Source organism: Carettochelys insculpta, chromosome 4, assembly GCF_033958435.1.
Source record: "Carettochelys insculpta isolate YL-2023 chromosome 4, ASM3395843v1, whole genome shotgun sequence".
Taxonomy (NCBI): Eukaryota; Metazoa; Chordata; order Testudines; family Carettochelyidae; genus Carettochelys; species Carettochelys insculpta.
Genome location: NC_134140.1, coordinates 88,662,108 through 88,689,717, shown reverse-complemented (window position 1 = coordinate 88,689,717; position 27,610 = coordinate 88,662,108). Strand labels below are relative to the sequence as shown.

The 27,610-nt window shown below is 39.4% G+C and overlaps 1 protein-coding gene across 2 annotated transcripts in view; it reads right to left on the bottom strand.

Annotated features, from left to right (window-relative positions):
• INPP4B (inositol polyphosphate-4-phosphatase type II B) overlaps positions 1-27,610 on the bottom strand; it is a 295,449-nt gene that overhangs the window by 75,587 nt on the left and 192,252 nt on the right. For both annotated transcript variants that reach the window (XM_074991914.1, XM_074991915.1), the window contains 3 exons: positions 26,535-26,712; positions 15,557-15,769; positions 12,165-12,312 (listed from right to left, as the gene is read on the bottom strand). In XM_074991914.1, coding sequence (XP_074848015.1) covers positions 12,165-12,312; positions 15,557-15,769; positions 26,535-26,712 — 539 coding nt within the window. The remainder of the gene's footprint in view (positions 1-12,164; positions 12,313-15,556; positions 15,770-26,534; positions 26,713-27,610) is intronic.

Here is a 27,610-nt window from a genome sequence, read left to right as displayed (position 1 = left end):
ATTGACAGCAGCAGCTGTTCTAGAACACTTAGTAGACTACATAATAGGAAGTGGAGAATATTATATCCAACTGAAACTTCGTTAGGCATGGACAGAATTCTAGTTATTAAAACCGAAATTTATGCTGGACAACAGAATAAAACCCACTACTCATTCCAGTGTTGGCAGTACTTCATATTAATTCCCATACAGGTTGAACTTCTCTCGTCCAACACTCTCAGGACCTGACTGGTGCCAAACCAGAGAATTTGCTGAACCACAGGAGGTCAATATTTTCTAGCTGCTTTATCAACACTTCCATTGCTCAGTGGGTGCTTAGAAGACATTTAGGGGGTAAGCTAGAGACAAGTAGCAGCACAGAACACTCAGAGCTAAGGCTGATGACTTTAAATAAGCTTTGTGGGACCACGGGAGACTTGGCCACATCTATGATAAGTTGTCACCTGGCTAACTAAAATCATGCCAGACAACAGATGTTGCCAGACCAGAGAGTTCCAGAGTAAAGAGGTTCAACTTGTATCACTTTAGTTAAAGTGCTCTTTAAGATCTAGAAGTGTCGAAGTACTAATTTTATTCTCCACAGTTATAAGAAGTACTCAGAACGTTGGTTTTATATCTCATATCACCAATCAAACCATCTCATTACTTCAGAATAATCATTTGAGATTTAGTAACCGGAAACTTGCTGTGTGAACCAAAACCACTTTTTATAGCAAGCACCTGAGCAATCTGTGGACATCTCCCAGCAACTGTGGTTGTAGTATCATCACACACACAGAGTGATGAAAACAAGGCATGCCTGGTTAATTAACATAACTTTTGGAAGTTGACCTTGTGTATTAAATAAACAAGAATACATACAAACAAACATAAGAACAATTTCCTTTAAAAAACAAAAATTCTCACCCCAAATATCTAAAAACATCTCATCTCATGGTGAAGTGTAAAAGTCCACAAACAGTAAGTAAAGCCAGCAAAATTACCCTTCAAAATAGTTATATCCCTTACAACACATACCTACTTAGTTATGTTTCAAAAAGCAGTTTTCCACTACATTTAGGCTGACGATCTAGGATGAGGAACGCATTCAGTTTTGGACAATACTAGCAGGTTATTGTAAAATATAAAAAGAGTTGGTTTTCCACTGCAGGGTGTAAGATATAATTACTCAGACTGAACTAAATTACTTGCATCTCTCTGTCACCTGATTGATTGTTTACACTGAACTTTCTTTCATTCACTCAACACAGAATACTTTTAATTTCCAGTAGGTGGAGCTAGAAAATAAGTCTCAAACATAATTGCATCACCATATATGATTCCTTTTTATAACACTAGAATAGCCCTTTACATTTAGAAATAGAGATTTTACCTACTGAAGACATAGTCTCATTTATTTGTAGTATTTTAACAGAAATATTAATCCTTGAACAAGACCAAGAAGGCCAGGCCTGGAGAAAAAGCACTTCTATCCATGGAGCAGTACAAGCATCCCCTCTGGGCCCTATATGCTTCCATGGCTATTCAATCCTCGGGGGCTCTTAAACACACCACAAGGATGTCAGTTGTGATGGTGGATTTTCAGGTGCAGATACTCGTCCACTAGGATCTGAACCACGATCACTAGCTCATGCCACACAGATCTCTGAACAGCCATCAAACAATTCTGCTTGCTACTCCACAGAGCCCGGTTTCAATGAGCAGGTGAAAAGCTCTGCATCCTTTTACTTGTCCCAGGAGCCTTCCAGTCCCATGCACAACCATATTTTGGTTTGGATGGATTTATATGCACAGTTCACATTAACACTAGCAGAAGTTGCACATGATAATACCTGATGGATCAAGTTGTACGCGCACACACATACACATACATGCACACACTCCTCTGAGTATAAACTGTACACCACCACAGGCTTATTTCATTTATGTTCTTAATTCTCTTCCCAAACACACACACACACACACACACACACACACACTCGCTAAAAGTGAAAGAAAAATTCAGTCATGGATCACCTTCTAGTGCCAAATATTTTTTATGCTATGCAGAAAGTGTTATTTTGGTTGGCTAATGGCTTAACTACCTGACGAGGCTGAAGATAAATTGCCAGAAATTTAACCATTTAAAAAACTGACAACAATGTGCTCAAATGATATTTTCATGAATTCAACTGGGAAATTTTTGTTTTTGCCCTTTGCTCTTTACTGTTATTAGGCTGCTTTTGGGGAACCACCGTCTATGATTTATATGGAAAAAAAAAGCCCCACTAAGCTTTGGACTTTATTACTGACCTAAGCAGACCTGGGGGCACTACAATTGTCTCATATCTGAGAGTATGTCTGCACTGCAAGAAAACACCCATGGCTGGTCTGTGTCAGCTGACTTGGGCTCACAAGCCTCAGACAGGGTGGGATATAAAGTTGCAGTGATGAAATTTGGATTCATGCTGGAGCCCAGGCTCTGGGAACCTTCCTACTTTCATGGGGCTGCAAAGCTCAGGCTTCAACCTGAACATCTACATTTCACTTTTATTGTCCTGTGAGCCAATTTAGTTGATACAGGCCAGCAACAGGTGTTTTATTGCAATGTACATATACCCTGAGGAGCTTTGCTCGATAAACAGAAAACACTGCTGTTTAAAAGTCTGAGCCAGATTCAACCCTAATTTGTGCTGCCTTTTCCAGTCATGACTTAGGGTACTAGGACAAGCCTTGAGAAGAATGGCTGAGGTGCAAGATCTCCTCATCCCTCTTCCTCCTCGCCACTCACAGGCTATGGTTAAACTACACTGATCTATCAACCGAAGTCACTGTTGGAAGAGAATTCCTGACAAAACTTGCATCAACAGAGTGTGGCCACATGCAAAAACCAATTGGAAGAGCGCTCCACTCTGTTGGCAGAGTGATTGGATTGCCTGGCTACTCTCTTGACAAAGCAGGCACATGGAAACACCGCACAGAAGGCTGCTTATCGTCCTGGACACCCTGTCAAGAGAAGAGCCCTCCCCCAGAGCATCCACACACCTTTTTTTTTTGACAGAACCTGTCGACAAAAGACACTCTTCCTCATCTGAGAGAGGCAGAAGGTTGTTGGCGGAAATGCCGACTTTTGTCAACATAGTGTTGACAAAATGCATTTTGCGTGTGGATGTTCCAGTGGTTTTATTTGCAAAACTCACTAGCTGTAACCACAGGGTCTGCAGTCAGACAGCACAGCTCCAAATTATGCACTGCTGTCATTGAGGGGGTATGGCCTGGAACGCCAGAAGGCAGTCTTGACTGAAAACCACTGACTCATTCCACAGCAGGGGATGATCAATTGCCTTGGAATCATGACTACAGCTTTTAAAACTGCATTTTCTTAATGAAATTCCTGAGGCAGAAGGAAGTGATACAAAATACTCCTCTGCAGAGTATGATATCTGAGCCAATACCATAATACAGTAGTGCCTTGATTTACGCAGGGGTTACATTCCCACGCACCCTTGCATACCTTGAGTTTTGCATAAGTTGGGGATGGCTTTTTCCCAAATGGAATGCACATTCTGCAGCCGGGGGAGCAGCAGGAGCACCTGGAGCTCTTTTGGAAGGTAAGTCCTGGGGTTGGGGTGCACAGTTGGGGAGGGTTAAGCATGGTGGTGAGTTAGGGCCATCGTAGGGGGGCAGGGTGGTTAAGCCAGGGGTGTGTTAGGGCTGCATGAGGGTGGGGGGTGGAGTTGAGCCAGAGCCACGCATGGAGGGGAGAGGGTAGTCAGAGCCATGCTCAGGTGGCAAGCCAGCCTTCGGGGGCGTTGAACTGGGGCTGCATGTGGGGGTGGTAAGCTGGAGCTGCACACAGGGGGTTGAACCAGGGTGGTGGGAGTTGAGCTAGAACCACTTGCGGAGAAGGTGAGCCAGGTTGTGGGGATTTGAACTAGGGTGGGAGGGTTGAGTTAGAGCTGACCATGGAGGAGGGGTGCGCTGGAGCTGTGCTCAGATGGTAAGTGGGACTGGCGGGGGGTTGAACCGGAGCCATGTGGGGCCAGGGGGTGTTGAGCGAGTGGAAGTGGGATTTTGAGTTGCACTTAACTTGTGTTAATGTGAGTTAAGTGCAACTCAAAATCATGCACTTTGCAGGTTTACTGTATCCCTTAAAGGGAATGAAACTGCTACGGTCTTCTGTGGCTTTCAGCTGCCTCAACATTGAAATAGGATGAGTGACACTAGCAAGCAGAAGGAAGTGGGAGCTATGATAAATAAAAGGTGGATGGGGCTGGAAACTATGAATAATTTCGCTGCATGACCTCATTTCTCACATTTTCTCTGGTAGCACCTGAACTACACACATAAATTATTCAAAAACAGTGAGAAATCTGGTGGTGCATCAAAGAGTATCAGATTTTTCGTGGCAAAGACCCACTTCGTTATTTTTGTGGATATAGAATAACATGGCTACCCCTCTGATACTTGTCATCATAAACTAATCAGTGACACAATATGAAAAAGGTGAAAGGGCATAATAAAGGACCAACAGTGTTGTCTTAATGTCCAAAATTAAACAGTTTATATTCTAATGTCTCCAGGGAAGAAACAGAAAGAAGTGCTTCACATGGTACAAAATAAAGAATCCTCTTAGTTAAAAAAATATTTTACTTGAACATGACAGAAACACACGTACCCCTCAATTACAAGTTTTTGCTACAACAATGTAAATTTATACCTATTTCTCAATTTATGAACATATTTTCGCTACAAAGAAGAAACAACCATCATCCGAGCATCTGCTTCACGAGTAACGAACTCAGAGGAATACAGCAGAATTCATTGCAAGTTTGACTCATTTTCCTGAGCCGCTCTTCCCAGTTGGTTTGCTCGCTTCATTGTGTTCATGTCACCTGGACTGTGAGCGATACTAATCTTTAAATATCTTTGTTATTTGTGATCATCATGGGTTCTAGACACGAAAAAGTTTCTTCAGGAGCTATCTTTAAGGCCAAGAAACCAAGGAAAGCAATCTCGGTGGCTACCAAACTTGAAGTTATGAAAATTGAAGAGAGCCAGCAATCAAAAGACATATGTTTGGCAATGAACTTGGCAGCATCGACAGATGTATGATCTTTGTGCAGAAAGATAAAAGAAATGGCAGACACATACATTGGTGTAGCTAGAAGTTGCGTCAAACAACAAAGGCCAGGGATGAAATAATGAGTTAACTTCAATGAAGTTTAATAGATTGGCTTGACAGACATAATGAACGTAACATGCCTTTGAGCTTCCTTATCATAAGAGAGAAAGCCCTGTCTTTGTCTGAGGACCTGAAGAAGAAACCCAAGGAAGAGAGGCAAACTGGGACTGCTGAGGTAACATTCAAGGCAAATTGTGGTTGTTTTGAGTGTTTTAGTGTGTTAACATTATCATAGTCGGCACGTTACAGGCAAACCAGCATCTGCTGATATTCAGGAAGCTAACATTTTCCCAGCTGCACTGCAACAAATAATTGATGAAGGTGGATATTCTCCAAAACAAATCTTTAATGTTGGTGGAATGGGTTTTTTCTGGAAAAGAATCCCTTCTCTTTATTTCAAGGGGTAAAACAAAAGCCACAGGTTTCAAGGCATTGAAGGATCGTCTGATGTTACTGCTTGGTGGAAATTTAGAAGACGACGCGAAATTGAAGACTTTCCTTGTTGATCATTCGGAAAATCCGAGGGTCCTTAAAGTCTTAAACAAGGCATCAATATTTGTGGTCTGGCATTCTAATAGAAAGACATGGGTGACAAAGCAGGTTTTTGCTCATTACATAATAAGCTTCCTTTCATCATTCATCTCTAAATACTGTGATGAAAATAATCTGGATAACAAATGTCTGCTGATCCTTGATAATGCTCCTGATCACCCTATCAATATTGAAGACTATGGCAATAACATTTGAGTGGGGTTTTTTTGACCCCAAATATCACATCCATCCTTCAGCCAATGGACCAAGGCATCATTGCTAAATTTAAAGCTTACTATCTGCAACTGGTATCTCATAGCTGCATCAGAAGAAGATAAACCAACAAGCAAGCACTTGTGGAAGAAGAAGTACAATGCCAAGTTGGCTATAGAAAATATCATAACTGCATAGAATAAAATTACTCATATTATTCTGAAAGGTGTTTGGAAAAAGCTATTGCCAAAATATGTTCATGGTTTTCAGGGTGAAGTGAAAGACATTCAAATTCTATCAAACAACTGGCAACTCGAGCAGAATTCAATGAGGTAGACACAGATGATGTTCAAGACCTGTTATTGTCACACGGTGAAGAATTGACTAACGGAGCACTAATTCAGCTGAATGGAGAAAGGTTATCAGAAAAGGAGGAGGAAGAATTGAATGAACCACAAAAATTGCTGGACACTAAAACACTCTCAAAATACTTCAGTGCATTGGAGGCAGCTACACAAACTCTTGATGACAATGACACACATTTAGAACAGAGTTCAACACGCAAGTGACAAATTCATGAAGACATTCGATGCTTCTTCACCACTATCTAAGAACTGACTATTGGTAATAAATGTCATAAAAAAGCAATAAAGTAGCACTGTTCTTATTTTTATGATTGTATGGTATTGTAACATACGTGGGAAAAATACTGGTTGATATTTCTGGGAGTTGAAACTAGGCAGACATTTTTACATTGAAATTAATGGGAATTTTATTTTCAATTTATGAATTTTCACATTACACAGTTTTCATAGAATGAATTACATTAGTAAATCAAGGGATAAGTGTAATTATTCTCATATCAGTTTCTTAAACAGAGAGTTCAGAAATCTTATTCTTCTTGATTCAAATATTTGACAGATTAGTACAGGTTGACCCTCTCTAACCCATAAAACTCTCATCTGCCAAACTCCATAATCCGGCATGATTTTAGTTAAATGGGTGTGGCCAAGTTTCTTGGGTTCCCATAAAGTTTGTTTAAAGCCACCAGTCCTGCCTCTCTGAGTTCTGTGCTGTTATTTAGCTCTAATTTACCCTTCAATGTCTTCTAAGAGCCCAGTAAGCAGTGGAAATGCTAGTAATGTGCTAGAAAATATTGGCCTCCCATCATCTGGCAAATTCTCTCCTCTAGCACTAGTCAGGTCCCAAGAGTGCTACATGAGAAAGTTTCAAACTGCACTATCAGATGATAGTTTCTTCCTCTCTCCAATTAGGTCTTTCAGCTAGGCTTAACTCACAGACAATATCTAAGCCTCTTGGGAAGGGCCCATGTCTTATTACATATTTGTGGAGCATTTAGCACAATGGGACCTCAGTCCTGAGAGGCCTCCTGTGTATTACTGCAATAAATAAAATAAACTAATTACACTGCCCCCTCTGCTGTATGGAAGACAGAAACAGCTGTAATGTTCATTGTAACTGCACACCTTGGATACTGAATTGGAACAATTCAGTTTATGGAGGTTGCTATTCTACTGCCAAAACCTTATTTTTTCCCTTGTAATTCACAGTGAGTAATGGTGGAGGCTGAAACCATCTGACCACACAAAAATATGAGCATGACAACAGCACGGTTTATGAGAGAAATCAGAAACTACACTGAAAATTAGCAGGGAAGGCTGAGGATAAGACATGGGGAAAGTCAAATCAAAAACAAGCAATGCAATGAACCAAGGAAGACTTGCCATAAAATTGCTGTCTTGCTCTGAATTGATAGTGCAGGTTGAATTTACCTAATCTGGCACAATTTCATAATCTGGCATGATTTCAGTTCGCAGGAGGAATACTTATCAAGTTTCCCATGGTCCCATAAAGTTTATTTACAAATGTTTGTTAAAACGTTGATTCATTTAAACACTGTCTGCCCCTCTCCTGCACTGCTGAGTACAGATCTTTTACAAAGACACCATTTCCTCCTATCATCTCTTATTTAATTCATATTGCTAGGAGAAAGTAGGATTAGTAGAAATGCAGATAGAAATCATGTTGAAGCTGGCCGTCTTACTGTTTGAGTAACTGAGAAAGGCAGAGAGCATGTGTACTAAGTAAAGACAAAGAGGGAAGAAAACAGGAATAAGAAAGAAAATAAGAGCAATGGAGAGGAAAACATAGGAGCTGCGGAAAGAATAAAGTGGTTGCACAGGACAACAACAGAAAAGGAGAATGTGAAAGAAGGGACAGGGCAGAAAAGACATATAGAAAAATCAGAAACCCAAGAGAGTAGCTTGGGGAAATTTCCACGTTCCTGTTCCTGAAAGTAGGTGGTACCTAATGCTTACAGAAAATGCATTTGCACTGCGGAATTTTTATACAGAAAACTACATACTTGAGGACAAAAATGAAAAAGGGAACATGGCATTGTTTCAGATCCCCACCTTTTACACTGTCACAGAAAGAGATACTGGTTAAGGTGCAGAAAGTCCTGTTTCCCCAGAGAACATAACTAAAATTCAAACTCACAGGTTTCCTCTCAATTTCAGAGAGAAGATGGTACCATAAAACTATTCTATCAGTCTGTCCACATACAAATTGTACCATGTACACTAGGTTGAATGTAGAATATGGTGCTTGCAAAAGAGCAGGCTACTGCATGGTACAGACTGGAAATCCTTAAATAGGACATGCAGAGTGAGAGTGCTATGGGGGAAAATTAAGTTTGTCGAGTAATTTTCCACAGCAAAACACTAACACTTAATGTTCTCCCTTAAAACCTATCTTCTTTTTCTGCTTTATCCTGCAGTGAAATCATAATCCTGTGCTGATGACACCATAGTCTGTTACCTTGGAAACTGATATCTCATATTCAGCCTTGAGAATCTACTCAATGGTCAGACTGCAAGAAAAAAATAGATTAAGGAGTTCATAAACCTTATTTATAGGTAAGTATCTATGAAGGGAGACAAGGCAAAAAGCAAATGTATTCACACTTAAAAAATTAGGAGATTTCATCCAACAGACATGCTATGCACCCTAAAATTCAGGAAGTATATACACAAGACTTAGCTTTCACCTTTTGGGTATGCATCACAATGCAGTACTTAATTATTGGAACACATCCTATTGCTCAGATAATCCGGCATACCATCATAACATTTTCTATAGTCTTAGATACAGAGGTGAAGAATTCTGTCACATTTCCCCCATTTTTTAAAATACACTAATTTTTGGCACAACGGTCAAAGAGATCTTTACTGATAGACCTTTTATGTGATCAGTTCTTGTCTCTATAAGGTACGTATTTTAATAATCTAGTTATCTCATCATGTATTGTATTTATTTTCCTTTTAAAAGCACAGCTTTTTTTAGGGTCAGTTTTAAGACTGAGCCAATCAGTTAGGAAGCTAACTGAGTTAGAGACCTAAGCATGCCATAGTGTTACTCAATTTCGTTATGTTTAAGCTGTGGTCTAACATGTAAGTAACATTCATTAAGAAATTTTCATATAAATGGACTTTGTCTTGCACACACAAAATAGTATGCAGCACTGCAAGATAGAATTGTGTATCCATAGCTGTAATATATCATGGTACTAGGCTGGATTACTTGAGGAATGATATGATGTACTACATATACCTTAAGGAGCAGAATTAAAGTTTAGTTTTATCGCCTTGACTCTTGCATTTCTTGACTTCTGAGTACTTAACCATATATCTTTAATCTTCCATCTCACACTCTTAAAACGGAGAGGAAAAAATATCACTTTTTGGCAAAGATCAGACATGGAAAATGTTGGCCTCGAATGGCAAAACTTAAAACAGGTATAGTAGAATGTATTACGCAACTTGAAGTACACTAGTTCCTATTGCTCTCCAACACTTCAAAGTCATCCACATTGTGGAGACAATGTTAAAAGGTAAGTCCTACACTAGGAGGCAACTTTTAAAACATTTCAGTTTCTAGGCCCACCATTCCCAACTCTATCTTAAGCAGAAATGATGATGCATCCTGTGACAAATAAAATATAACAAAGTAAAAAATTCACAGTATGTAACAAAGTACAGTAGATGTTGAAGAAATCTGAAAAAGACCTTTAATAGGCTCCACTTCTGCTCTCACTGAATTCAATTCAGATGAATTGCAGTGGGAGCATGGTCAGGCTCTTAGGAAACATCTGACACAAAATAAGGGCAGCATTTTAAAAAATACAGAATTCGTTTCAGTGTCAGTGACTACAAAGTTTATTTATTCTTGGCCCATTTTCAGCTCTCAAATAGGATTTTTATGAACTGAACAAATGATCCCTCCTACAGTTTCATAAGATTAAGACCCTGTACTGTTTCTTAGCAGAGAGCAATATATTAATTTTGCTTGGGAGGCACTGAGGGGAAAAGACTCCAATTAACTTTTCATGTGGTTTTGTACGTTTTAAACAAACAGCAACTTTTTCCCCCTTTTGTTATACCTAAAAATGCAATATAATACAAAAATGGAATGGGGCCAATCAAGTATCTTTCAGTCTAAATAGCACCACAGGGAAAACGTTGTTGAGGCTTGAAAGAGCATGGGAAAAATGGATATTTAAAACCTGAATTTCTGGGCTTTCTTATTTTTGTAGACAGAGGACTTCTGACATGTACATGTCTAAAAGTTTCTCAGTTGAGCTAAATAAAACTAAACTAATGTAAAATCTTGTTCTACAACCAAACTGATCCTTGCCATCTTCAAATAAAAGAACTATGCATAGTTAACACACAGGTAGAGTAAAAGAGGCCTCATTGCAAAACCAATCCAATATTTAACACTAAAAAACCTACTATTACTTCATGATGTTGAAGAAAACAAACAAGGGCTCATAATCACCATGTGAGAAACAGATACTTATTGGCTACAAGAAAATCAAAATTCAGTTTTGTTCTCTTTATGAGACCAGACTGATGAGTTTCCCCTCCAAAAGACAGTTTGGAAAGGAAGTGTATTCCTTGTTGATGTGTGAGATTTCACACCTGACTCCATCAAATAAGAAACATTCCAAGTAGAACACTTCTGAATCCACATACTATGCCCATATCCCATCCCCATAAATTATTTGTGGAGAATAAAGGATAGACCAAAAAATTGCCATCCAACCCCCTTATTGTACAGCTGAGGTAGACTCTCACCTGCTATACAGAGAAACTCACAGGAGCAACTGAAACAGGTAAAACATGTTGCATCTCCCTACTATAAAAATACAATGACACACTTGATGCAGAAAGTTGGGTGCCAGTCTTGCCCAAATCTCTGGTACTGGGAAGTAGATTGGCCTTACAGATGTATTAAAATTAGGGCTGCAGCTAAAATGCTAGCATCAGTATACAAGTGAATAGAATTATAGCTTTAACAAATTAAATAACCAAATCTTATAAATTCCTAATTATTTAAATATCTTTGCTATAAAATGAAGACATGAAAATGTGGGAAACGCACAAAGAAGGAATTACAGGATAAAGAATATGCACATAGCCTAAATCAAGCACTCTTCTCCCAAATAAAAGGAAGAGTAGGTTGTCCAACAGCTTGCAGCCCAGAATTTGGTTCTGCTTCCAAGACCATTTCCTTAAGTCTTGGAATACTGCACTCCAATAAAGAGGCACTTTTACATTCATTGCAACAAACATAAAGCAATATTCTTATCTTGGATTTATACAGCTGATCTCAGCTTTAATATTTCATCCTCTCTCTGAAAACAATTAGAAATCCAGGCATATAAGAAGAGCAGAATAATGGAGCCAAGAATCAGTACGTCTGTGAATCAGAGAATTTTCTCCTTGGTTCTTTTTTTAAGCCTAATACCCATCTCACAAAAAAGCAACTATCCTAAAAATGATTTGATTTTGTAGCCAGCAAAGGATTTATGAGCAAAAGACTTTTAGAAAGGGGGTATTAAAATTTCCTTAAGGGTCAATATATGCTCCAGGGCTTTTTTATGATATTTTTGAGGAAACCTAAAATAGATTAAATTATGTCAGACACTTCAAAGGAAAACACTGCTCTTTCAATGAGGTAGTTACAGAGCACAAAAATGAGCACTGCAAGCAGTTCTTGAGTGTTCAACAGAGATGCAATTTGATAAACAGCTTTCTGTCATTCAAGGCCAGGAATGTGCAAAACCACACTATCAGCGCTTTCATCAAAAACCCTATTCACTCTTTCCAGCTCATTTTATTGTGACTTTTTTCATATTTATTCAGTCAATCATAAAAACTTGGTCTCTTACCACTTGTATGAGATACCATGCGATCTGCAGATGAAGGGTCATTTTCACTTTCCTTAATGCCACTGCTGCTGTTGTCTTTTTCAAGCAGTCTGTCCACCATTGCAATAATGCAGTTTAAACTCTTCCCCACATTGGCCCACACCCTATCCTGAAAAGAGCATGAGTATCACTACACATTATTGCAAAAAGCATAGAGAGAGATGCATGAGTAGAGCACTGGCTTCCTAATATTGTCTACGGTAGAATTACTGAAGTGTTAAGTAAAGATTAGGTGTCTACAACTTGTGTAACAATATATTTACACAGCATATCATTTCAGGAACTTTTTGTCTACTGTCTCTGTTTCATTGGTGTAAATAAGTGAATGGATACTGATTTTTGAAGGCACTGAAAGCACTACATTTGTCATTCAAATTACACTAACCAAAACCAAGGGCTAAGGTCTCCTACATATGCCCAAATTGCACATTCAGTTGCATGCAAAGTTGTCCACTTTAGGTTCAGTTCTCTCAAGTACTGAGCATCCTCGCCACCCATTGAATGACAACAATGAAAAGTGAGGGTGCTCATTACCTTGCAAGATCAGCTTTTTGTGTGCAACACTCCGGTTTGCACATTCAGCTTTATCAAAAGGATGTGCCTGTTTTCCAAACCCTCCATTTGTTACAAAGTGACCTCTGCTGAACCAGAAAATATAAAAAGGAGAGCAATATTGGAAGACTGGTTAAAACAGATGAAAAATGAAATGATATATAAAATACTGATTACTTTTCACTATTAACATTCAACTGCATAATTTCTGTAATTGCCTAGAAGTGCTATTTTGGGGGAAAAAAAAGGTCAGCTTGTTCTATCCATTTTTTTAACAATACAAACAGCATTGTAACACCAAACCTGTTAACTAGCCAGTTAGAAATGTAGAGCAGAAAACATTTCCAAGTGGCAGTCTGCCCACCCACTCTTGCATTATGCATGACAAGACACTTTTCCCCTCCCTTGAGGGAGGGCTTCAAGTATAGCAGAAGCATCTGGCAAGTGGCAAAGGATGTAACTATCCAGAAGCAATCTGTTACAACCAGGTTAAATCTTTTCCCTTAAGCAGTCATGCTTTGGTACTACCTAACCATAGTGTTTATCACTATAAATAGCTCAATCAATATTGCTGTCAAAAGTCTGGCATTAATGTTTGTATCTGACATCCAAACAGAAAGGTGTATGTATATATGCACTACTGCTCAGAGCCCTGATCCTGCAATTGGATAAGTACAGGAAGATCCCTGTTTCACTACAGAACTCCAATGGGTCCACTAATTTGGATGCAGTTGCAAAAATAGGACTCACATTAAATTGAATAGAAATGCACCCTCAAAAAGGCTAAGAAAAACTCTCTCAAAAGATAGTCAACAAAGAACACAAATACAAAAAGCTTTTTTTTTTTAAATGGGGTTTCAGTATGTATATTAATTCTAAGCCTAATGGCATATCCTTCTGAAGGCAATTTCTTAAATTACTAGAAATCTGCTTATGCATACATTAAAATAGGATTTCTTTGTAAAAGGCAGAGATTAACTAAAAGCAAGAATGATTCAGTTTCTCAGATCTCTTTGCCCACTCAACGTGAAGAAGACATATCAAATTCGAAAGTTAGAAGCTACTCTTTATATTTTTTTGGCATTTTTTTCAGAAGTTGAGCCTAGAACTCATTTCAGATTCTCATGAAATCACTAGTATTACAGAAGAAATAATTCAGTTATTTAAATTAGCAAGACCTGGGTCAACCTAAGAGTTTTGAAGGATATTATTTTAGATTTCAGAAAACCAAACTTAGACTTCAAGGTGCAAAAAAAGTCTGGTTTGTTTGTTTGATATAGAGAAAGAAAAGCGGTACGTTTGTCCAACACAAAGCTGAAAAGTACTGCACATGTTAGAGAAAGCACAATATTCCTTTAAGGTTTGTTTTCTAACTTCTAAATAAACTTTCAAAGAAATGTTATTGCATAAATAAATTACAGATTAGAATAAGCATTTTTCTTAAATTTCCAAGCACCTGCTCTGATGTTTCTATCTCTATCATATTTAAAAGAATTCAGTAATTCAAACTAAGATAATATGTGCTATCAGTTTTCCATTAAAACAGAGAACGGAAAGAAAACAAGAGGATATCGTAGACCCTGAGCTAAAAACAGTTAAGCACATGTTTAACTTAAAGAATTCAAGAAAGCCTGTTTATTTACATTAATGGGAATAATTACATAATTCAAATTAAGCGTGCACTTAAGTGCTTCACAGTTGCGAGAATTCTTAGGAGTCTGTAACTCATGTTGTACAGATGTAAAATAAAGCTTCAACAAGTAAATAAAATCAAGATAGCTTCTATATAACTTCAAATATATGATTCAGCTTCTACAAAATCATTAATCTTTTAATTGTCATCAACACGCATGATTTGATTTAAAGTTTTATAATATTGTTTTTAAACTACAGCTCCCAGTCAAGTGATTATGAGAGAATTCCGGGTTGCATTTAAAATAAAAACATGTTTTTCCCGTTTTCTGTATCAGAAAAATATACTTCTTTCCATATTCATAGTATAAGCAGAACTTTAGTGCAGGTGTGAAGATACTGAAGGTTACATGAGCAAAGTTTAATTATTACTCATTGACAGCAAAATTAATATGTTGTAGTACTTGCATACATGATACCACAGAGATGAACTCAGCATAAGAAATGGACAAGAAATACAATGGAGAATGTAAAAGGAAGGTGGTGAGGGAGAAGATCAATCATAAAAGCATCTACTGAAATAACCGATCCACAAAATCTCAGCTGTATGAATTGTACAAATCACTGAAAGATCTGCAAAGAATGTTGACGTTTAAAAACCATGTTTGCTTCTCTTAAGGCATTTCAAATATTCTCTAAGAAAAGACTCAGAGAAAACAATCCTCTTTCAGTGATGGTTCATGCATTTTTAAGCAATTTATGTTCACCCTTGGCAAAAATTGCATTTTGATATCATACTTGTTTTGATTCCTCTTTTTATGTGCTTAAATGACAAAAAGGATTGAGGTAAGCAAATAGCATAGTTTTTTGCGCATCTGGTCATGAAGATGTTCACTTCCGTCACTGTTATGTGCACAAACTGAGCTGTCCACAGAAACAAATTATTCATCAGAACATGTTTTCAAGTTATTTTCATGGACTTCATTAGAAAAATATTTTTGGCATTCAAATGACTCAAAATTGGATCTATTTATTCATAAAATAAACCAGTATTTAAATTTGTAAAATAGTCTTTAACAAAAGGAGACACAGAGATTAAAAATTGTTTTTGTCTCAACTCAGATGTGGATTTTTACAGATATTTAAGCAAGAACATTATGGCTACTTACCCACTCTTCTTCATCATACTCTGAATGGTGAGGTATAGAGTTCTGCCGCTTGATGTGAGGTGAACGGTCCTGATGCTGTGGACTACCACGCACCTCCACATTGTTCCTGGGCACGGTTGGCTTCTTGAGGACACAACCTGGACGGGCCGTGTATAGCGCTAAAAGGGCACTTCTGACTAGCTGGTCCTTGAATGCATGCACAAATAATTCTGTCTGGAAAATAAATTAATTGGCAGTTAGACCTAAGTGTGTAAAGGAATAATGTAAATGTAATTACTAAAATACATAGTTTGTTTAGATAGAATGGATATCAATTGCTATGAGACACAGAAAGGAACTTATACCAGCCACTGGGGATCAATGTCAGGTTCTGGAGCACTGCCAGACTCTGAAATTCCACTACTCTAAAAGTTAATGCAAAAGCTACAGTATCTGCGATGAAGCCCATCTGTCTTGTTTTACTCTAATTCCAAATCCTCTCTGTAGAGACAGGTTTCTATAGGAATAATGATCTGAGCAGTTATCAGTTTGCTGCTCTTTTAAGCACGTCCCAACAAATATCAAACGAAAAATGTGATTAGTTTCATAATTTTCTTTCCAAAAGAGGAAATCAAATAAATACAAGTGTAGCACAAGGGAGGCAATGCTTACAAGTGGAACTGAAGTGTATATACAGAGCATGAGCTTAGATCAGTGTTGGAATAAAGTCATAAGTATAGGTAATATAGAATCAAGCCTAAGGACAAACTTTTGGAGTTAGCTGTGTGATGATGTCAGAATCACAGATTTCTTTAAGCAAAAATTTTAGCTCTTACAGTTACAAGGCCAAGTTTGAAAATGTGACTCAAGCATAACAAATGACATCATATCTAAAAAGAAAGCAGCACAATAGCTTTAGAATTGCATAATGTCCCATTCACCTAAGTAGTGTTAACTAAAAGACTCACAGCTCTGGGAGTGTTTACCAACATCATCCCAGCAGACGACTCTGAGATGCAGGAGGATATGAGAGAAACAGGCCTAGCCTACTCCCCAGTGGTGTAAACAGACAGCGATACTTGGCCAAGCTCGATTTAGGGTGGGGACAGAAACTATCACGGCCACCTTCCCCCACCCCCAACCTCCAGGAGATGATAGATGCTGTGGCCAGGGGCCATGAAAAAAAATAGGAGGGCTGCAGAAAAGTGCCCCCCCCACCCCAACTTGTGCTGCTCCACCCTCTGGCATTCCACCCAGGCAGTGGGGTTGGGGGCTTGCCCCACTCTGTCCACGGTCCAGCTGTGGGAGCAGGGTCAGGAGTTGCAAAATGAACAACTCATTGGTCATTAATATATATGTATGAAGTATGTAGTGGGTCTGTATGAAGTTACAAATATGTGCTAGAATTCCATTCTTAAAAATGTCAAAGAGCATAAGCCCATTCTGACCTCGATAAACGAATGCTCATTTGCTTGTCAGGCAAAGACAATGAATATCTACTTACATACGAGATAAAATGGGGGCAGCAGGGAGCACAACAACATGATGTGGATACTCCCACAAGAGAGAGAAACTATTTGAGAACATAACAATGGAGGGTGTGGGGGTCCTGAGCTGCAAATGAGAAGTGACTGAATCATCTGATCATATACAATATTATATTACAAATGTGCACTGAGTAAGGTCCTTTCTGAATGCTGATGACCCACTGATAATTAATATCACTGTGAAATCTGTCCATTAATACTGAATGAAAAAATATGGATAGTTCATGATATTATGCTTTAAAATCTGACAGGAGGGAAGGGAGCTACCTACCTGCCTACAATGAAATTATACAAGGTATGATAGAACACAATGGAAACCAGACTAATGTATGACCCATCTAGGGGGATGGGAAGTCTACAAGAAGAGAAGAGCAGCATGAGATTACTCTGAGTTTGAGGACAAACAGTGAATTTGGCATGCATTGCTACACAAACACTGGAGGCCAGAGCTATTGCAAGCTGAGGAAAAGGGCCTGTGGCCTGAAGTCTCTGGGAATAAAAAAATGTGTAAGAACTCTAAACGGGTCGCAGTTGTTCAGTCTCAGCCATTTCCAAGTGTACTTTTAACTCTTGTTTGTAACTCTAACTTTATTTTTATGTCCTTTTGTTAATAAACTTGTTTTGTTTTTACAACAAACAAACAATGCTGGGCTTGACAGGGAGGATGTATTCAACCCAGTTATTAAGCTGTAAAAGGAGTAAACTTAGTTATTTCTATGAATTTTCGAGGAGTGGACTAGAGGCTTCAAGGCAGATGGTCTAGGGAAATGCAAAACTGGCAGATGCTGGAGTTACCTTTGCATAAGACAGCCTGAGTGGGGCTGTTTGTAGAGAGGCTGCTTGGCTCTGATCAAACCACTATATAGAACAAGGTCTATATAGCAAACAATCACTGACTGTTAGTGTCCAGGCTGTAAGCCACAGAAACAAAGCAGTTAAGTCTCTCACAGTTAGATGCAGGTGGTAACACAACCCCTCACTTGTTCTGGATCTGAGTCCACAGAATGACAAAAATGCTGCCCCATTCTTCTGACCCTAAGTATGGGAAGCGAGCAGGTGTTTTCCCTACCACCATGTCAAGTGACTAGAGCCACGACTTGGAATTTCCTGGTGCAAACATGGGGGCAGATCTTCTGCTTCCCCAGCTGATACATGGAGCAGTCCTCTGCACATGGGCTTTTTCTCCTTCCATGCAGAGCAGTGACTCAGCTGTTTTTCAGCCATCACTTGAACATACAAGAACATTCTCCGCATTGTTCATGAACTATGCTTGGACAGTGATGGAGACAGAGCAGACCAGGGTAGTAAAACTACTTTTTTCCTCTTTGGTACACCAGCCTTTAGCAGAACAGATGATCTATCTGACACCTTTTCCATATAGGAGTCTGGATTATCTTTTGCTGGGAATATCGATAGCTGCGAGGGTCAGGCCCAGTGCAGTGGCAAACAGCTTTTTCCCACGGATGAGCTTGGCCTCCTGTGGATCCTGAGAGAACAGCCAGCTTGAAGAAAGGCACTCTGTACTTCTCCATGGGTTAACTAGAGGGAACTTGTTTGACCAGTGTTTCCTAATAAAATACCCAATACCTTCTCCAGCGAAACTAGCGGTGTGTGCTGCAATTTACTTTATCCATGGTAAACTTCCTCCTTAATACATATGACCTTTAGTGTCTCACTGACATGCTATGAACTGTCGCTTTCAAAGTCATCCTTGGCTCAGTTCGGGTCCAGCTAATCTATTAGCTATTAGAACACAGAGGAGAGTAATTAAATGGTCCATTCCTCCGTTTCTCTCTCTTTCCTTGCTATGAGAGATCATGACTATCTAAAAGCAGCATCACTGTAAATCTCCTGTATGGTGTTTTCTCTCGAGTGGGCTATGTGTACCTTAAACAGATGTCCTTCAGGGAACCTAATATAAAATAGTATTGGGCCGACTCTACGGTATCTTTTTAAGAAGGAGCTGTGACTGACCCTCTTATTCGAAAGCCATTAAAACACACAGATAGGGAGGGGAGCCTCCCCCAGAATTCCCCTTGTGATAGTGAGCAGAAATCCCCGGGAGCTCAGCTTCCCTGAATGGAGGACCCAGTACCCCTGTGCATCTTAATTCCTAGCTCATCCTCACTGTAACCAAAATACACCAGAATCTTGTGCCTTGGACCCACAGGATTTGCTCCTTTTCAGTGTTCCCTGTCTCATCCTAGGTTTATCTCACCATGTGCTAGGTTAATGTTATCAGTAACTCAAATAGCTTCCTTCAGCAACTCTCTTCCCTTCAGAAATGAATACATGCCATGTCAGTGTAGCTCATTCCAAGTCTCCATAGACAAGCATGAAACATGTTAATTTAGATCATCAGGCCTCTTAAAAACCTGATGCAACATATTTCAGCTTGCTGGCTGACCACAGCATATAAAAAGTCTTACCTAATAGGTGTCACACAGATGTATTTAACGAACCAGAGAAGGTTATCTGATCTCCTGACCCACGCCCCAGTAAAATCTGACTTTTGAGATTCTCAAACTTTTCCTTGGACACATGGATCTACAAGGCTTAAGAATCCTGAACTATGTCATAGCAGGACTTCTGTAATAGAGATGGGCCAAAGTCATCCCTAGTGTAATTCTGGAGATACAAATAGAGTGCAACAAAGGTGAATTTGGCCCGTAATATGAAATATGAATACTTCTTTATCAGAATGTGTGGAGAAAAAGTAATTTAATTAATTCAGGCTTTGAAAAAAGATATTTTTCTGTGCAACTGACCCATCACATGGATCATTCCCTCAATTACTAAACATGCCTATTGGATAATCTAAGTTTGGATAAATTAAGGTTGACTCTCTCTATATATAGATAAAACCCCAAGACTGCTTGCTAATGATTTAAATGCAAAGTCAGTGCTAATTGCCAAATTCCTAGTGCAGTATGCTGTTTCTGTATTCTCACTTATGCTCTGATCAAAAGCATACCGAAGTCATTGGAAAGACTCCTACTGAACATCACAAATTTTGGTCAATGCACGTCACGATTAGTGTCCACTAGTATGTGTTCATGCTTGGCTACTTCAGTAGGTGTTGCTCAGGGGAAGTGTTTGTATCAGTAGGTGTCCCAGTGTATGTCTACACAGCAGCATTATTTTGAAATAAGCTATTCCAGAAGAGAGATTCCAGAATACCTTATTTCAAAATAATGCTGCTACACACAAAGTGCATTTCGAAATAGCCCTCTACTATTTCAAAGTAGAGCTTCTACACACATATGCTATGTCTACACATACCCTTCCCTTTTGGAAGGGGCATGTAAATGAAGTGGGTTGAAAATGCTAATGAGTCACTGATATGAATATTCAGCAGATCATTTGCACAATGGCAGCCACCTGGAACTTTGAAGGTACTGCATTTGAAATGCAAACTAGATGTATAGACGGGATTCCTTGGAAAGGAGACCCTGATTTTGAAAGCACATATCTTCCCAAAAAAAAATTGGGAAGAAGAGTGCTTTTGAAATTGGGGTTTCCTTTTGAAGGAACCCCATGTACACGGCTAGTTTGCAATTCAAAAGCAGCACTTTTGACGCTCCGGGTGGCTGCCATTATGCAAATGAAGCATTAAATATTCATATCAGCACCTCAATAACATTTTGACCTGCTTCATTCACATGCCCCTTCCAAAGGGGAGGGGCATGTATTGACATAGCCGTAGAGCTTATTTAGAAATAGAGCCATTGGATACACTATGGTTTATTTCAAAATAGGCTGTATTCCCTGTGGCTGTGTCTACACTTGGACAAAATTTCGAAAGGGCCACACCAATGACCAAATTGGAGAATACTACTGAGGCATTCACTAGCATGCTGCTGGCCGTGGCGCTTCGAAAGTGCTGTGTTTCAATTGCTTGTGGCTCATCTACATGGGGCCCTTTTTGAAAGGACCCCGCAAACTTCGAAATCCCCTTATTCCTATCAGGGGGATCCTTTCAAAGTGCCATGACCAGCAGCACTAGTATTCTCCAATGGCCCTTTGGAAATTTTGGCCAAGCGTAGACACGGCCTGTCCTAACAGCCCTTATTTCGAAATACCTATTTCAAAATAGACGCTATTCTTTGTACAATGAGGTTCATCAATTTCCAAAGAAGCCAACCACTGTTTTGAAATTATTTCGAAATTGTGGTTGCATTGAGTATATGCTAGCAAAATTATTTTGAAATAACTTTGCTGTGTAGACATGACCCCTATGTGCAACCTGCTATTGTGCAGAGCACTCTTTAGAGACATTTTGACACTGCACGGAGTGGTGACCAGAAGCAAAGGATCAACTTGAAAGAGCGCAAATGTCTCTATCCCTTAATGTCATCTATATCCCATTATTATTGCATCTTGTTCAAAATCCCATAAATCTGCATGATCCTCCCCACTGTCTCCATCTCTGTCATTGGCATTGCAAGCACAGTCTAGACAATAGTCTGATGTTTGCAGAACTGCAAGAAGAACTGAATCCATGTGGAACATGACAATTTTTGGAGGCCAACTGATGTGCGTCGTAGCAAACACTGATTGATAGTTGCTGGTGTTTGTGGAGGAGGAACATACGAAGTGTTAATTCTGAGCCTAAGAAACAAGCTGATTAGTAGAGACTGGGGAGAGGGAGAAGCATAGATGGCAAGTGACTCACTCAGGAGTCCAGAGAAGGGGAGGCAGAAGACTACTAAGCAGGATAGATTTCACTCAGAGAGACAGAGGGTGGCTTCTCTCAAACTTATCCAGCAGCAGCCAGCGCACATACACTATGTTACTGTCACACATACCTAGTTTGTGCCACACACACACAGTCACTGTCACATAAATACTGCAGCACACGCAATCTGTGTCACAAAGTCTGTCTTGTCACACAGAAAGTTTCTTTTTCCACACTCACAAGCTCTCTTTGTCTCTGTCTGTAGCCCTCAGCCCGTCCTTCTGCCCATTCCAGGGGGCCCAGAGTCTGACTGCAACCAGTACCAAAATTGAGCGTGTGAAAATTATTGCCCACTCCTGTCCTAAAAGAACATTTTCTTCTGCACAGCTAAATTCACAGAACATCACTATTTATAAATTTTTGCTAATCCTTGCAAGGCCAGCATGCACAAAGAAATGCAAGCTTTGCAAATGTGCTTAGATATCTGACTAATTTGAGAAAAATACGGAAAAGAAAAAAATCTTAGCTGGAAAATGTATTCAGCAAGCACCATGCAAGCTGCAAATGTTGATACATTTGTGGCTAGACAAGGGTTTCTTTAATTAACAGAAAACTTAAATAAAAAAGTTTGTCCCAATGAATTAAAATAAAAAAAAATCAAAAAGAATCACTGAAGCAAATAATGAATAATGTATGAATAATAAATCCTGTCCAATACACAGGGAAAAAAAACCCAGACAAACAGAGTTTTGCAGCCACTGATTTGATGGGCTTTTTTGGTATAATTTTTGCCTGAGGTGCATCTAATAAAGCTCTCTAAAACAAAATCCAAATAAAATTTGCTGTTTTTATTGCACATTATTTTTTGTTTTCAACTTAATAGATACATGTATTACTCGTCTCCTCCTAGCCAATAGTGTTTTGAAACAGCATTCACACACTCATCCCAAAGTTTGAAGTGGGGAGAGTCATGCAGGGTGGTAGTCACAGCTTCCAAAATGACCTCTCTGGTGGCCTGGCTGCTGCTAAAAGGGGTTATGACATATGCGGCTCTGAAGGAGAGCTCTCTGAATGCTAAAAAGGGAGCACAGTGTCAACCTTTCGCATCTCAGGCTGGTTCTACATCTCTTCCTCTTTTTGAGACATGCTGCTAATACAGGCTAATACAACCCTCTAGTCTCACAACCCTCAGGTCTTGACTGGTGCCGAACCAGAGAATTTGCTGAACCATGGGAGGCCCCTATTGTCTGTTATAGGGGTGGCAACCAAAATAGCAAGAGCAGCCATTTTTTCCAAATTGGTTAAAAAACAAAACAAAACAAAACAAAAAAAACCCTTCAATAAAAACCTCAAGAGCCACAATGCATGTGAATACAAGACAGTCCTTAATAAATAACACCAAACTGTACTTTTTGTAACCCCTATTTTAAGAACAGTGCACTCACAGTGATCTGTAATGTGATATATGTTTACTGCTGGAGGTTCACAAACTTTTTACACAGTCTATTTACTCAAAATTTGTGTGTGTGTTAGTATGACTGTCTTCCTGACTTTCACTCCCGAACCTTCTCTCTGGAGGATGCTTGGGGGAGTTATCCAGCATTTCAAGATAATGTATCTTTTTCTGTTTAGATACGAGTTGTTCATTTTTGGGCTTTTGGACACTTACCGCTTATCTAAAATAAGCAAAGTGGATGCCCATTTACATATGAAGTCAGATGTTACCAAAGGGATGTGACATCAACATGAAACAGTATGCAGGAAAACGAACCACAGGCAGTCATCCAACCCTTGACAACAGACAGTGAGATTTGGGGATACATGCAGGAGGGAAAAACAGACACCATCACATTCATCAGAACGAAATCTCAGCCAATCTTGCCTGAAAATGCTGCAAAAGACTTTGGATGAGATGAAGCTTCTTTAGATAGGAGTTTAACATGTGAGTTAAATTTAGTCTCATAATTTTGTCTAATATATAACCATTTATTTCTAATATTCTCTCTCAGGATCACTTGAATCCTTGATGACAACTTATGATTGTCTCTCTTGTAAATATACCTCAGTGCTGTGGTATTCAGCAAAATGCTGAACCTGCTCTGACTCTGACGAGCTGGTGTGTTCTGATCATTTCAGAACAGCAGGCTGGTAGTTCTATGAAGAGCCGGTGTCAGAGGCTGGATAGCCCAGGTAAATGCTTCAGAAGGATTCGTTATTGTTAAACTGCAAGTCAAAGTAAGCAATGGCATATCTCAAAGTAGAGAGTTTCAATGCCTGATAGGAGCTGCCACCCAGCCAAGCACAGCCAAAACTCCAACAAGCTTGAAATTTGGAGTTACAAAGTGACTCAGTCCTGGACAGCCAGAGAATCATCACATTGAGTTGTGTACTCTGATGGGATTTTCTGCCCAGCTTCTAAACTAGGCTGCTGTCCTAAAGCTGTTATTTATGCAACTGTCCTCTGCCTCATTTCACAAGGCTTCTACTTCCCCCCCCCCACTCAGTAAGGTGAAGAATTACAGGAGGCAAGAGACAGAGGAAAGAAACAGATCAGGACTGAAACTTTAGTTCCAAAATAGTAAGGTGCTGAAATCTGCACCATAAAAGATCTCTCTCTCTATCCCAATACAATGCGTCTCCTCCTCCTTTGAATACTCATGTCAGAGCAGCTCTGCTTTTGCCGAGGGATCTTACTATGGCTCCCTCCGGAATCCCATACTTGCTCTGAAGCAAAATGAGATTACTCCTTTTTTTTCCAGGCCAAATTCTGCTTTCGGTTTTGTTACTCAAGTTCAGTCTAGCTGTATTATTCTCAAGGGACCACAAGAAGTCCTGTGGCACCTCATAGACTAACAGATACTTTGGAGCATAAGCTTTTGTGGGCAAAGACCTGCTTTGTCAGATGCAGGAGTGGGAACCCCCTACTCTTGCATCTGACAAAGCAGTTCTTTGCCCACAAAATATTTTGCTCCAAAACACGTTAGTCCATAAGGTGCCACAGGACTCCCTGTTGTTTTTGAAGATACAGACTAACTTGGCCACCCCTCTGATTTTCAGTGGAGTTGCTGTGGATTTGTACAAAACTGTAATGGAGAGTGACATTTGGCTCCCCTTCTTCACAGAACGTGTACTTCCTGTGGACTGCTTTCTTGTTGACTTCACAGTCGTCAGTTAACATCTGACTTCAGCGGGAAATGGGCCTACATTGTACTTACAATACCTTCTGCATAGAATGAGATTGAGCTCAAAACTCATATTTGAATCTCCCACATTGAAAGATGCATTGTTAGTGCAATGCTGCACCGCAGATCACAATATTGCCTATTTCACAATAGTTGGAGACAAAGTAAAATGATTACTGCTAATGCCATGAAGCCTGAGACAGATCACATTACAGAGGAAGGTTATAAGCCTACCAGGCAGTGGTCACAGTGACAACACTGGCTTCTCCCCAGCTTCTAGCCACTTGCCACCACACCCACTCTCCTTTAAGAAGGCTTATTCTCTTAAACAGGCAACTAAAACACAGAAAACCAGTCTTTGAACTCACTTCTTTTTTCTCAGGCTTCAAGGACCCTTTGGCAGTTTCCTAGCTCTAGTCAACTCTGTGCCTTTCTTGTAGCAGTAGCCCGAGAACTCCATTCCTGAACACCCGTCCCTTGCAGTGGGGAACCACAACAGGAGTTAGTTCCACTCCATCGTGACTCACCTTCCCCAGGAACAGCTTGTCCCAAATATTGCTTTCTGCCTCCCATTTCCTGGCTTCTGCAGGCCCAGTACAGCCTAGTGTTCTTTATTTGGCTGAATTTAGCTCACCCACTTTGACATAGAGGTGCTGTGTCTAGTTCTAAACATAAGCACTAGTTATTGTGACAAATTCTTAATATTTGCATAGCATGACATATGTTCTAAATACTCTGGAGGCATCAGTTAACTAACCCACTAATTTCTTTGTGCAGTTATTAGGTATTATCCCCGTAACAGAGATAGGAAGACTGAGGCAGGAAAGTGAAGGGACATGCCCAAGGCGACAAAGTCAGTCAGTGCAGAAGCAAGATTAAACTCTAAAACCTCCTGACACCCATTCCTGTGCCCATTCATTCAGACCACACTGCTTTCCATGGTGAATGTCATGCCGCTGGACCAGAATTGATTCACAAGGATGGCTTCCACTATAAGTGGTAGGTTCAATAAGTTGTAAGAAGTTCCATGGAACAGCATCCCTTATCATGCCTCAGAATTCAAGACAATTTGGGCTTGTCTACACTTGCTCCCAACTTCGAAGGGGGCGTGGTAATCAGGCTGCTGGGAGATTACTAATGAAGTGCTTTGAAGTTGATGTGGGGGAAATTAGCCTAATGAAGGGTTGCATATTCACTGCAGTACTTCATTAGTAATCTCCCAGCACCCTGATTACCATGCCCCCTTCGAAGTTGGGGGCAAGTGTAGACAAGCCGTTTATGTTTCATAAATTCCCAGTGCATGGCCACTAGAAGAAAGTTCAGACGTGAAATAAAAATTACACTTTCAAATAAATACTTGGTCTGTAAACTGTATTATTTCCTACATGGAAAGCTTAAAAGAACTGCTCAATAATAATGCAAATGGAAATATGACTCATGTGTTCCTTTCTTATGGCAACGTTTTGAAGCTGATTTTAACAGCTCATACTTAACATTTCTTGGATATGCTGAAAGTCAATTTATGCAGAAAAAGACAGCAGCCAGGCATCTGCTCATTCCATTTTCCATTGCAATAAAGATTTGAATCTTACTTTTTCAGAAAGCATCTTTAAAGAATTCTTCAAGCTGTCTGGAGAATGCTGGGTTGCAGAATTAAGCAGCAGGTCTGCATGGCTTGATATGAGGGGATGTAGATGATTGATGTTGCTGAGAATTTCTTTTGCCTTGGCAATGTTTTCAGGTGAATAGTAAATACACTGGTATCCAGTACTGAAATAACAAATGTGAAGAATGTCAAAAGTCATTTGCACTATAAATAGTCAGATGGTTAACTGTGCACAAGATGCATTTCTCACTATTTATATTACAAGGATGATACAAGTAAACTCCTTCATATCTGGCAGCCCCAGAACTGTGGGAGGTTGCTGGATATTCAAATATTCTGGATAATAGAGAGGTATACCTAGCAATGCAGAACACTAAAGAAAAACAAGATTAGGTATTAAGAAACAAAAATGTATGCAGAGTACTTTAATTACTAACAACAGTAGTATTGTACACTGTACACGTATACTGTATTTGCTGTATTTATTTGTATTTACTTTCACTATACCATACTTACATTTTTCATACCTAAAATGTACTTATGGTTAAAATGCTGGTTATTTGAGAATTCCAGATGATGGAATGCCAGTTAAGACAGAGCTTACTGTAGATATTTTAAGCTTTACTGTACTGCTTTCTTCACGCTATTTAAATATGTCTTTCTGATAGGCATAAAAAAGCAGGCCTTGCTGGAACACCAACAAACACTCCAGTCAGTGTTATTCAAACTAATTATTCCTGTGGTGTTCTGAAAGTTGACCATGCAAGGAGGGAAATAAGGGGGAAAAAAGCCTTGAATTTTTATTTCATAATCATGGAGGAAAAGAAAGGTTTATACTGCCATTAACAACACACACAGAGAGCCACACTGGTTGGGTAATTATCAGAACAAGCATTAGGCTTCCTATATTCCTGTCTTAGCTCTGCCATTAAGTTATTACCTATCTGATGAAGTTCTGCAAAATAAGTCATTTACGTTTAACTGATCGAGGGCTCATAACAGATTTTGATCAGCATCAGTGACCTGCCCTGAAAAATGATAAGCACAGGAGTTATTTCCCAT